We start from the raw sequence: 13,086 nt of genomic DNA, 5'->3' as shown, positions 1-13,086 counted from the left end.
AGTTTACTGTCACACGTACGCATATTAAATACACTTAAAAACATCATTAATCTTGTATTTGTGTGGACTAATATTGCAAAACCAACACATCATAACAAATATGACAATATTTCAAATATTTTAGGGCGTAAACCAACTTAAATTGTTTCTAAGTATTAGAAACATAAATTTACAGCTATTTCTACCTAAATTTTTTAAAATAGTATCCAAGAAGGATATTAGGTTTATAACGTGAAATAATCTAAGATTACTCCAAAAGACGCCAAATTATAAATTCTTTTTGTATCATTTACAATAAAAATGATCTATTCTGCTCCAAATTAAACATTGTAAAAGCAATTTTTTTGAAAATAATTAATTTAAAACTTACAAGAAGAAATAAACTTTGTTAATTATTAGTGACAATGTCACAAACTTATCTATAAATGAAAATCAATTCAATAAATAAAATTTTGACAATCAAACAATTAAAGTTTTAAAATAATTAACTGTTAATAATATTTTTCACATAATTAAATGTTTTCACTGAAAACGGACAATTTTACAGTTACAAATAGCAACAAATATATAGGTAAACCTCAAATGATGCTTCATTTTTCATCTTAAATTGAATGAATATGTCCAAACAAGCAATTAAACGGGCATTATTAACAATAACATTTATAAATATAAGAAGAAGCCATGCAATTGCTTTGATTGCTTGTTGAGTTGAGTGTAAAATTACAACCAAACTGGTTTTTGTTTTCATCAGGTAATCATGTTGCCATACAAACAACTCAAAATACGGCCGTTACCGTGAAATGTCTGTAAAAATATTTTCTTTTTCATCATTTTTAAATTATAAAATTGTAAGCTTCACTTTAAAATTGAAGTTCTACTTTACTATTTACAGAAAATTTCAAATTATATTAATTTAAATATAAAGCCCCCAATATATTGTTCTGGCAACAGTATAATTGGAAGGTAGATTGGAACATTGACGATTTTTTTCGCTTTTTAAATATTTACTTTTTAAAAGCTGACTTTCAATTTTCTTATTATTTAAAACTTTTAAAAATATTAACAATACTAATTTCTAAGCAAATTAAAGATTTTTGTGAAAAGTAAAAAAGCTAGCTTTCATTGTATTATCCCAAAAAGTAAGTTCTTGATTTTTATCAAAGCTACCACCCTATCAAATATAATTCTTGCCCAAATAAATATTTTTACATTCAAAATATCTTTAAAATCTGCTTGGACGTCTCGCCTCATCTTTATTTGAATTCAAAATTATTTGATTTTTTTTTAAGTTTTGGCTTTTTAAATGTGGTTTTGGTAAGTTATTAATAAGTATTGAGTTCATGTTTTAATAATTGATAACTTATATTTTTCATTTATCATATCAAATGATTATAATAGTTGTGGTCAGACTTCGAGGTTGTGTTGTCTCTAAAAACACATATTGGTTGGGACTTCTAAATGTTCATTATTTTACTCTTTATAGTAGATTAAAATTAAAATAATTTGTTAATTTGTGTTTAAGACGTTCAGAATTTATTTTTGTCAAGTTTAAAAGAAAAAGGATACTTTTCAAGGCGTAAAATTCAAGTTTAAATTAACTTATTTATCCCTTAAAACACCTGTTGTGGCATCTCAAACTAATCTGCCAATAGCCGGATCTTAAAATGCCCATTTTCCTGCGAACCAATCCCAGCCTGCCATTCACGCCATAGAAGAATGTGAACTGTTATCTGATTGGTCAAAATTTGGATACGACACGTATTCTGGCCAATCAGAGCTCCTGTCAAATTCATTCTAAAGTCAGGGCTGTCAACTTTACCATCTAAAAAATCCCCGACATAATTTCATATAAAACATTCTCTAATAAAAATATTCCAAAATATGTCCTATGAAATATGCTTAATAGTCGTATGAATCAAAGTTACAAAAATAAAGTGAACAGGAAATGCCATTGAAAATATTTTTCTAGGACTCCAAATATTTATTCATAAATTATTAAATGTAATTGCAAGTGTTAAACAAAAATTCAGTTAGTACTTAAATATATGAACTTGATACAAAAACTTCACTTTTACAAACTCTAAAAAAATATCAAAGCAAACCTAAACAATGATGGACATTTAACAGACGAAATAATTTTAAAAAAAGGAAAAAGGGGATTTTCCACATAGCTTGGCATCCCTGCTTGTCTCATGTTAATAATGCATGTGTGTGTGTGGGAGTGTGTGTTTGTGTTGACTTGAAGTTGTCTGTACAAAATCTGAAAGGGTTATGATAACATATTTTATATTAAATCTAGTTTATTACGTGATTATAATGTGTTTTTACCACGTTGTTATCATCTTCTTGTTATAATCTTAAATATTTAATGATAAAATTTGCCTAGATTTTGAAATAGATTATAAATATTAGTTTTTTAAAGTTAATTGTAATATTAGTTTAACTGTAATTATTACCTAATTTACCTATTAATCATAATTAAATACTTATTTCAATTTTAATTTTCATGCAGTTTCAAACTTATTTTGTTTATACATTTTTGTATTTAACACATTACAAATAAAAGTTTTGAGCTTAGTTAATAGCCCGTTTTCTTAAACAAGCAGCTAACTGATCTAAAATAAGTGTGGTTAGGTTACTGTTCTCAGTTCAGTTACCAATCATAAAGTACGCAAAAGTTTTACAATGGTTTCATACATAAACTGATGTGGAAAATGCGTCATTTTTAACATAGGTTATAAGGTGTCGCAGTTAACCGATGAAAGGCAGGGTTGCCGTACTAAAATTCATTTAAATTAGCATAAAAGGCCTATTTGTGACAAATGTCGTCTTATAAAAAAACCTAATACATCTTGGTGTTTATTTTATTAATGGTATAAGTAATGAAAAGATGCAAAGAGCATAGAAAATGAAGAAAAAGTACAAAGAAGAAATTTTTAATTTAGGTTAAATACATACCTATAATATTAGTATGATAAAACAATTTTTTAAAAATCCCTTGTCAATTAAGATCCTCAAAATAGGCAAATGCTGAATTTTTCAAAATTTATTTTTTTTGTGTGGGGGCAGGGGGCTGGGCGCGACCGCAGTCTTTTAATAAGTAATTTTTAATGTTTAGAATTAATTATATTTATTGGATAGCTTTGTTATGGTATGGTTTGTAATGTGAGAAAAAAAATTTTCTTCCTTAAAAATTTTTATTTTTAAATCTACAAAATCATCGTAGCTGTTTGCTAATTTACGAAATTAAAGCCACCCCATTTCGTATTTGTTTTTATTTTTTTCTTCTGAAGTACAAATGCCCCGTACGAATTTCGACAGCTGGCTTTGGTTAAGCTGTTTTTATCACCTTTGGTTAAGTCTTAACTGATGTGAACATTGGTTTAGCTTTAACTTATGTTATGACGTCACACATCGGTTATCATGATCAGTTAAATTTACTTCAGTTTGGTCTATGAAACACTTAACAGCACCCTTAACTTATCTCTAAGCTGCTAACCGATGTCAATTTATTTTATGAAAACGGGGTAATGTATTTTGTTTCTTTAACCGGCCGGCGCATACCTCTCTATTTATGAATATTTATTGGTTGAAAAGGTCAATATGCTCACTTTTTGTCTCTAATTATAACTTTTAATTATTTGTAGAAGCTTGAATATATAGTTTTTTTTAATCATAAACCTTTTTTTCTTCACAACATATGTTTAATTAGTTCGATAAAGATTTATATATTTAATTATATTACTTAAATTTGAATACTGGTATCCAATGTTTTATAAGCGCGCACATAACCCTATTGGTTATCTCAAAACGTTGGGTACTTACTTATATATTGAATTTTTGTATTTGTTATTTCCTGACTTGTATTATACGTCCAAAGTTTTCATCCAACTGTTTCTTTTAACTGGGTAATTTTGATTATCCTTACTAGTGGGGATATATATATTTATATATACATAAATTTTTTTGTGATCTTCTTTGTCTTAACTCTTATCCCCGAAGATCCCTGATAATGTAGAAAAAAAAGTATTTTATCATTAATTCAAGTTTGTGTAGCTACTCCTTTCATGATGTAAAACCTTTATAATAAAGACCGACTTCCTGTTCTTTATTTCTATTTCATAGCTTTTTTATGTACACATTTTTTTCTTTCATTCAGTCAGTAAAAAAGTTACCTAGGTTTCTAAACTATTAATACATGTTTTTTTATATCAATATTTCTAATGTTTATTTTCAGATCTGAAGTGAATAAAAACTCTTTTGCAGTGGTGAGAATTATTCCGGGGGTACAGATAACTTTGATACACCCTTCCACTACATCTTGCTAGAGTTATCGTTTAGTCTCATTCTCATATATATAGCTTCATATACCTGAGGCTTATCTGTGTTTGAAATAAGGGAAGGAGAGAAAGCGAGTTTATGATGGAGCTGGGAGCTTTGATCGTCTTCCTGGCAGTTTTTGCCGGCTGCGGAGTTGTTGTCTTTGCGGTTTCATTCTTTGGGGTAAGTATTATCCCCCTTTAAATTGTAGACATAGATGTGGCACATGAATTAAATCCATTTCCCCCAGTTGTGCAGCACTGATAAATTTAACCATCCATCGTTTTAAAATTATTTGAAAATACGGGGAAATTGGGGGGGGGGGGGGGTTAGTTTTTCTGTTACTTGCTATTAAGGTTAGCTTATATTGGGAATTGGGTGCTCGCCTGTTTAGTCTCCTCTAGAAGGGTTAGGCAAGAGATAAAACTGCCTGATTGGTTAATAAAGTATATAGCAAAGCTCTGTTAAAATTGTTATTTATATCTGATGGAAAAGTTACAGGCATAATACAATTTTCAAATTCCATTTAGTGTCCTTAATATTGTGCTGTTTATCTGCCTATTTAAACCTACGAGTTCAAAACCTTTATCTTTATGCAATTAAGTTATTTAGATAATTAAATTACTTGGTAACAAAAGTATATAAGATAAGGAATTTGACAATTTACATCTTGTAAAACACTAAAATAAGGGGGGGGGAAGTTTGTACACTTATAGGAAATGAAATTCAGTATCAAATTTTGGGAGGGACGTGTGGGCTTGTGTTTATAGTTATCGACCTAATTCTTTTTGTAAAAGCTCTTATATGACTGGATGTACACGGAAAACTTTTAAAATTGAATTTCGGGACTTTCCTTCTAGGGGCTAGTGGAGCAAAAGACCCCCCAAAACACTAAAAATATGAGTTCTGAGCTTATTTTTAGAGATATCAACCTAATTTTTTTAATGAAAACTTTTTAAAAATAACTGAACTTAGTAACCATTACACATTTCATTTTGGGACTTTCCTTATAGGGGCTTGTGGAGCAAGAGACCCCCCAAAACTAAGAATAGGAGTTCTGAGCTTATTTTTGAAGATATCAACCTGATTTTTTTAAAGAAAACTTTATTAAAATAACTGAACTCAGTAACCATTACACATTTCATTTTGGGACTTTCCTTATAGGGGCTTGTGGAGCAAGAGACCCCCCAAAACTAAGAACAGGAATTCTGAGCTTATTTTTGAAGATATCAACCTGATTTTTTTAAAAGAAATCTTTTTTAAAACAACTGAACTAAGTAACCATTACACATTTCATTTTGGGACTTTCCTTCTAGGGGCTTGTGGAGCAAGAGACCCCTCAAAACTAAAAATACGAGTTCTGAGCTTGTTTTTTAAGATATCAACCTGATTTTTTTTAAAGAAAACTTTTTAAAAATAACTGAACTAAGTAATTATTACACATTTCATTTTGGGACTTTCCTTGTAGGGGCTTGTGGAGCATAAGACCCTCAAAACTAAGAATAGGAGTTCTGAGCTTATTTTTAAAGATATCAACCTAATTTTTTATAGAAAACTTTATCAAAATAACTGATCTAAGTGACCATAACACATTTCATTTTGGAACTTACCTTTTAGGGGCTTGTGGAGCAAAAGACCCCCCAAAACACTAAAGATATGAGTTCTGAGCTTATTTTTAAAGATATTAACCTGATTTTTTTCAAAGAAAACTTTTTTAACATAATTGAACTTAGTAACCATTACACATTTTATTTTTGGGCTTTACTTTTAGGGGCATGTGGAGCAAAAGACCCCCAAAACTAAAAATATTAGTTCTGAGCTTATTTATTAAGATATCAACTAGATTCTTTAAAGAAAACTTTATTAAAATAACTGATATAAGTAACCATTAAATATTTAATTTTGGGACTTTCCTTCTAGCGGCTTGTGGAGCAAAAGACCCCCAAAAACTAAAAAAAGAAGTTATGAGCTTATTTTTAAAATATCAGCCTGATTTTTTTAAGAAAACTTTTTTGACATAACCGAACTAAGTAACCATTACACATTTCATTTTGTAACTTTCCTTCTAGGGGCTTGTGGAGCAAATAACCCCCAAAACTAAAAATATTATTTCTGAGCTTATTTTTAAAGATATCAACCTGATTTAAAAAAAAAATAACTTTTTAAAATAACTGAACTAAGTAACCATTACACATTATTGATATCTTTAAAAATAAGTTCAGAACTCATATTTTCAGCGTTTTGGAGGTCTTTTGCCCAACCAGCCCCCAGAAGGAAAGACCCAAAATGAAACCTGATTTTTTTTAAAGAAAACTTATTTAACATAACTGTACTAAGTAACCATTACACATTTCATTTTGGGACTTTCCTTCTAGCGGCTTGTGGAGCAAAAGACCTCCCTAAACACTTAAAATATTTGTAAGAGCTTATTTTTAAAGATATCAACCTGATTTTTAAAAAAATCTGTTGTGGCTACGTAGTTTAGTTATGTGAAAAAAGTTTTCCTCATAAAATCAGGTTGATAAATATCTTTTAAAATAAGGTCAGAACTAATATTTTTAGTGTTTAGGGGGTCTTTTGCCCCACTAGCCCCTAGAAAGAAAGTCCCAAAAATAAATCTGTAAAGGTTACTTAGTTCGTTAATTTTAAAAAGTTCTTTGAAAAAATCAGGTTGATATCTTTAATAATAAGCTCAAAACTCCTTTTTATAGTTTTGTGGGGTCTTTTACTCCACAAGCCCCTAGAAGGAAAGTTACAAAATGAAATGTGTAATGGTTACTTAGTTCAGTTATTTTTAAAAAGATTTCTTTAAAATTCAGGTTGATGTCTTCAAAAATAACCTCAGAAATTCTATTTTTAGTTTTGGGGGGTCTTTTGCTCCACAAGCCCCTAGAAGGAAAGTCCCAAAATGAAATGTGTAATGATTACTTAGTTCAGTTATTTTTAAAAAGTTTACATTAAAAAAATCAGGTTGATATCTTAAAAAACAAGCTCAGAACTCGTATTTTTAGTTTTGAGGGGTCTCTTGCTCCACAAGCCCCTAGAAGGAAAGTCCCAAAATGAAATGTGTAATGGTTACTTAGTTCAGTTGTTTTAAAAAAGATTTCTTTAAAAAAAATCAGGTTGATATCTTCAAAAATAAGCTCAGAATTCCTGTTCTTAGTTTTGGGGGGTCTCTTGCTCCACAAGACCCTAGAAGGAAAGTCCCAAAATGAAATGTGTAATGGTTACTTAGTTCAGTTATTTTAATAAAGTTTACTTTTAAAAAATCAGGTTGATATCTTCAAAAATAAGCTCAGAACTCCTATTCTTAGTTTTGGGGGGTCTCTTGCTCCACAAGCCCCTAGAAGGAAAGTCCCAAAATGAAATGTGTAATGGTTACTTAGTTCAGTTATTTTAATAAAGTTTTCTTTTAAAAAAATCAGGTTGATATCTTCAAAAATAAGCTCAGAACTCCTATTCTTAGTTTTGGGGGGTCTCTTGCTCCACAAGCCCATAGAAGGAAAGTCTCAAAATGAAATGTGTAATGGTTACTAAGTTCAGTTATTTTCAAAAAGTTTTCATTTAAAAAATCAGGTTGATATCTCTAAAAATAAGCTCAGAATTCATATTTTTAGTGTTTTGGGGGGTCTTTTGCTCCACTAGCCCCTAGAAGGAAAGTCCCGAAATTCATTTTTAAAAGTTTTCCGTGTACATCCAGTCATACAAGAGCTTTTACAAAAAGAATTAGGTCGATAACTATAAACACAAGCCCACACGTCCCTCCCAAAATTTGATACTGAATTTCATTTCCTATAAGTGTACAAACTTCCCCCCCCCCTTGTTATATGGTAGATAAGACTGTTTTCTTATGGTAAACAAGCAAATAAAAATATCCTACTCTTTATGTTTGCTTTATGAATTTAACTTAAAATAATAAATAATACCTATAAATGTACTAACTTTATATATTTGTTTTTTTTAGACCCAATCTGAAACATTCGAAGAAGCTTTAGAAAAACAAAGAAGTCAACAGGTGAAACTTATTATAAATTCTTGTTTTGTTTTGTTAAAAGGGTTTATTGTTCAACAAACATGTTTTAACACTTACAAACAAGTGTTCGTTTATTGCCTAAGTACATAAACATGAAAATTAAACATTTTTAGATATTTGAGACTTTACATAAATAAGAGATAAATTGTAAAATTACATACCTAACGATTTTTCAACTGTACCTGCAAAATTTAATATGATTTTTCAAACGTATCATAATATCCATTATCCACGTACGCAAGTATATTCTACAACCGTTGATATTTAATATATCTCTAATTTAGAAGAAGGAAAAAGAGAAAAAGAGTAAGCCCGCCGCCGATAAGAAGAAAAAGCCCAAGAAAGGAAAAGAAGCTAAAAATAACAATGTTACGGTAATACTTGATTTTTAATTCTGTAATATTTAAGACTATCGGTTACGCCCCCTAGAGGCCTCTAAGGGCACTTGAGGAGTGTTGAATTCGATAGAAAAAGTAAAAAAAGTAATGTTTTTGATAACCTTCCCAGGACCTAAGAGAAGCTACCTTGTACAGGAAAACCATATCGATTTAGTGGATAGCGAGATCCTTCGCACCAGGGTTTCGGATCTGCAAGGATCCGTATATTTTTGAGTCCAAGGATCCGGATCCGCAAAAAAATGCGGATCCGGATCCTTGGACTTAAAAAAATGCGGAAAATGGAAAAATCTACCTAAATTTATATAAAATCTCAGACATTCTCTTGATGAGAGCCAATCTTTAAGGTTTAGGGTCAGACTTGAAAATTAAAAGTATTTTTGACTTCGAATTAAAGAATAAATATTTTTGAAAAATTTGGTGTTTTTATTTTTATTGTCAAGGATCCGGAATCGGATCCGGTAGGATCCGGATCCGGATCCGCAAAAAATCAATGCGGATCCGAAACACTGCTTCGCACACATACACCCTGTTAATCCAGATGATCTGCTAACACGTGCCTTGTTATCAAAATGGAATTTCTGATTTATCTATGAGTAATAGTTTTCAAAAATTATGATTCACTTAAAAGTACTTGTTGATTAAATAACATATTTTATTTGTATTGATGAAGCTACTTCACAATTTAAAATGTCTTGTCAGATAAGTTTTACTGCGTTTTGTTGGATTTTTGATATTCTCGACTGCTTTATGTTGGATGTTTTTTTTTATTGTATATTACATTCCCCTATTTGCGCAAATTTTTTGTGCTTCGCTACTTATAGATGTTGTTAAGCTTAATATTCGAATTCGCTGTTTGACCCTATTCTGCTGAATCTGCCTTAATTTCTCATTTCACTTTCATATTATTCCAATGGTGTTAGGATTTCGAAGAGGAGGCTGTTTTGGTTGACCCTGCTGGCGAGGTTGTAGAACCTGTCTTCATCGAACCTGTCAAGGTGGAACCGAAGGTAGATTATTTTAATAGGGAAGCAAAACATGGGTATAGGGATTGGTCATAAGAAGATAAAAAGCATTTCACATGCAGTGGTGTATATATTGCACAAGATTCATTTTTTCCTCGTCAGCAAAATATTTTACTTTTCTTTTCTCATTTTATTCTATTATATCTTTAGCAGGGGATCCCGTGCAGAATATATACCCCTGTCACATTGTTTCATGTAAGATGTAGCTTATACGATTCGAAATTAAAAAGAATTACTAACACTAAGATAAAGTACAAAGATAATAAGGGGGGGGGGGTTTAATGCAACCATCTCGTAATCAGTGAGCAAATGACACTTAGAATTCGAATTTCGATCTGAACTTTTGCATGAGTAATCCTTGGTAGGTCTATTTTCCCTAAATCGAACAAAAAGTTGTAAAAGTAACGGCTAGCGGCTCAGCCGTTCAGCCGTTTTTTGCCTATTTTCAGGGTAAATCCATCATCAATTACGTAGGAATCAACTTTTTAAAACATATTTTTGGTTTATTTCATGTTAAATGATAGCACAGGGGTGTATATTCTGCACAAGATTTATTTTTTTTCCCCTGCTACAAAATTTTTTATTTTTTTTCCCCCCTAGATTTTTCTTAAAAAGTAGGGGGGAAATTAGAAAAATATTTAAAGAACTCTATATTTTATCCCTCCTACCACACATTTTTTAGTTTTTTTAACCAAGGAGGGGGGCGAAATGGAAAAGATGTTTTCAGTTTTCTTAATTTTTACATTTTTTTTCCCTCCAACCACTTATTTTTTATTTTTTTTCCCCCCCCCTGAGCAGGGGATCCCATGCAGAATATACACCCCTGTGATAGCAATAACCAATTTTAAAACTTCTAGTACCAACAGCTACCGTCTAGAACCGTTTGATAGCGTTTTGGAGTAGAAAAGAGTATTATGTTGAGAGAGGTTTCGTGACTAATTTGCAATATAGATATCAAACAAATGGCAAAACAGATGAGCCGTTAGCCGTTACTTTTCCAACTTTTTGTTCGATTTAGGGAAAATAGATCTACCAAGGATTACTCATGCAAAATTATAGATGGAAATTCGAATTCTAAGTGCCATTTGCTCACTGATTACGAGATGGTTGCATTAACCCCCCCCCCCCCCCCCCTTTGTTTAATATTTTATATCCTTGATGCAAGTAGAGAACAATAAAGAACGGAATTAAATTACATATTCTATTTTATAATCAACCTTAGTGTCAAGTTACAATGATTTATTTTATTTGCCGCTTTAGTATCAGGAATATACAAACTTCAGTTTCTTTTATTTTGTAAGGAAATGTGTTTTTGAAAAATATAACAATGGAACTGTCTAATTCGGCGAGAAATGATGATATAACAATTTGTGGGCGGTGAAAAGCAACGGTCAACGGCGCGGCGGTCCAACGGGCGCATTTATACAAGAGGGCTATTTGGGGTCACAACTGATTTATTTAAAACGGTTTAACTCAATTATCTTAAAAATTAAAGGAGAAGCACTACTTCACAACCACCCCATTTGTTTTTGGTGGGAGCGGCGGTTCCGCTGCCGTTTCTTCACATTTCCATATTATTCTCCACAAAAGCATCTGCTGTGCCGATGTTTAGAGCTGTACCTCTTTTATGGGCTGAGATCATGCACTTTTTAATTTTGGTTTTAAAAAGTCACAGTGGCACATCTGCCTCCCCCCATTTTATAAAACAGATGCAAACGTTTTCATGATTCTTTTAAAAGCCTAAAGCAAAACTTTTTTTTCTTAATGATTTAGGTACCATGAACATGATTTTCGTGGTTACATTTGTTAACATTTTATTTGACTTTAGTTACTTTAAAAGTACAACCTAAGTTTAAAATGCACTCCCAAAAATAAGCTAAACACATGACACGACGACCCAAGTGTTATCAAATTACTTTTTACAACCTGTTTACTACCCTTGACTACCAGGGATAAAAGGGATAAGACAATGGCCAATAAATTTATGTACATCCCTAATGATGATACACAAATTTACCCCTTCTGTAGATTGAAATTATTGGTTTAAACACTTAACTTAATGAACCAGCCAATTAAAATTCATTTACAGTCACCAAAGTTGTTATGTTAACTAGAAATAAACCTTATTTAAAACTTTGGGGACTAGTGTATTAAATAGCCCATTGTCCTCTCCCTGATATAGTACTCTGCTTCTTATTTGTATTGCCTCAGGGAAACGAATGATATGTAAACTAGCAGAAGCTAGTTTTAGTATTTTATTTTGGTTAGCTTCAAATTAAATATTAACAAATTTTGAATGTATACCTTTACTGAGAGTGGGGGTACATTGTAATTGAAAATTATAACATAACCACGTTAACTTAATCTTTGGCTCAAAACTAAGGGTACTGTTATTCAATTTTGATTTGTTGTTGCCAAAATACTAGTGTCTAAAATTTTCAACCTAAGCTAAGAAATTGTTTTGTTTGTCATGATTGCATATGTTAAGCTAATGTTCATTGTCTTATCCCTTAAGATCCCTACTTAGAATCTCAACTGTACTACCTACTACCACTTTTGCTCTAAATTCTATTCAAAAACTGGCTTCTATGAATTTGTTCATCTTGATTGTTTTCTCTTTCCTAGTACGTAGATACAGTACAAGAAGTGTTCAGACATTTCTACCAAATATTACAATGAAATCCTTACACCCAATATTACAATGGAATACTTGCACCCAATATAACCTCTCTAAAACACAGAATTTTGTATTTGTTAGGTATAAATTTAGTTTTTAAAGGTTCAAGGAATTTATTTATATATGTAATGTAGCTAAAAATAAAATTTGTGGATTTTTAAGAACCTCTTTAATCTCCCCCTAATCTGGGCCTTAAAAATTCCAGAGACAAAAATGATGACAAAAATAAAAAAATAAATCCTCAAGGCCTTCATGAATTAAGACGGGCGGATTTTTCAAATATTAAAAGAAAATTACGTTGTATTGCTACGAAGAGAAGCATAATTTACCTATTTACAATTAAAGGGGTTTTATTATTAGAATTATTTATTATAGAACCTAACCACCAAATGTTCGCCCATCATCAGTTTTTTCTTTATTGTCTGTATTTCTGAAAATAAAAAATCCAAACGTGATTTTTAGAAATTCATTTATCATTTTTAAATTGCTGACAAGACATAATATCTCAAATGTGCTTTATTTAATGACAGAAATAATATTTCAGGAAAAAAGTTCTTAGGTACTTATTTTTATTTTACTATTATTTAAAACTTAAGACTAAAACTCGGGGATCAAAGGGATAAAACAATGGCCGAT

The 13,086-nt window shown here is 30.9% G+C and overlaps 1 protein-coding gene across 36 annotated transcripts in view; it reads left to right on the top strand.

The window, feature by feature from the left end:
• Positions 1-4,226: 4,226 nt before the first annotated feature.
• The window catches only part of LOC145328887 (uncharacterized), a 43,115-nt gene continuing 34,255 nt past the window's right edge, over positions 4,227-13,086 (top strand). For all 36 annotated transcript variants that reach the window (XR_013882714.1, XR_013882713.1, XR_013882691.1 and 33 more), the window contains exons 1-4: positions 4,227-4,503; positions 8,285-8,335; positions 8,638-8,727; positions 9,672-9,758. Coding sequence is in view for 2 of the 36 variants with exons in the window: in XM_080172824.1 (XP_080028950.1) it covers positions 4,420-4,503; positions 8,285-8,335; positions 8,638-8,727; positions 9,672-9,758 (312 nt within the window). In the remaining 34 variants the exon portion in view is untranslated. The remainder of the gene's footprint in view (positions 4,504-8,284; positions 8,336-8,637; positions 8,728-9,671; positions 9,759-13,086) is intronic.

Source organism: Acartia tonsa, chromosome 9 (assembly GCF_053477335.1).
Source record: "Acartia tonsa isolate MP-2025a chromosome 9, ASM5347733v1, whole genome shotgun sequence".
NCBI lineage: Eukaryota > Metazoa > Arthropoda > Copepoda > Calanoida > Acartiidae > Acartia > Acartia tonsa.
The sequence above is the reverse complement of the archived record's forward strand: the minus strand, read 5'-3'. Positions and strand labels throughout refer to the sequence as shown.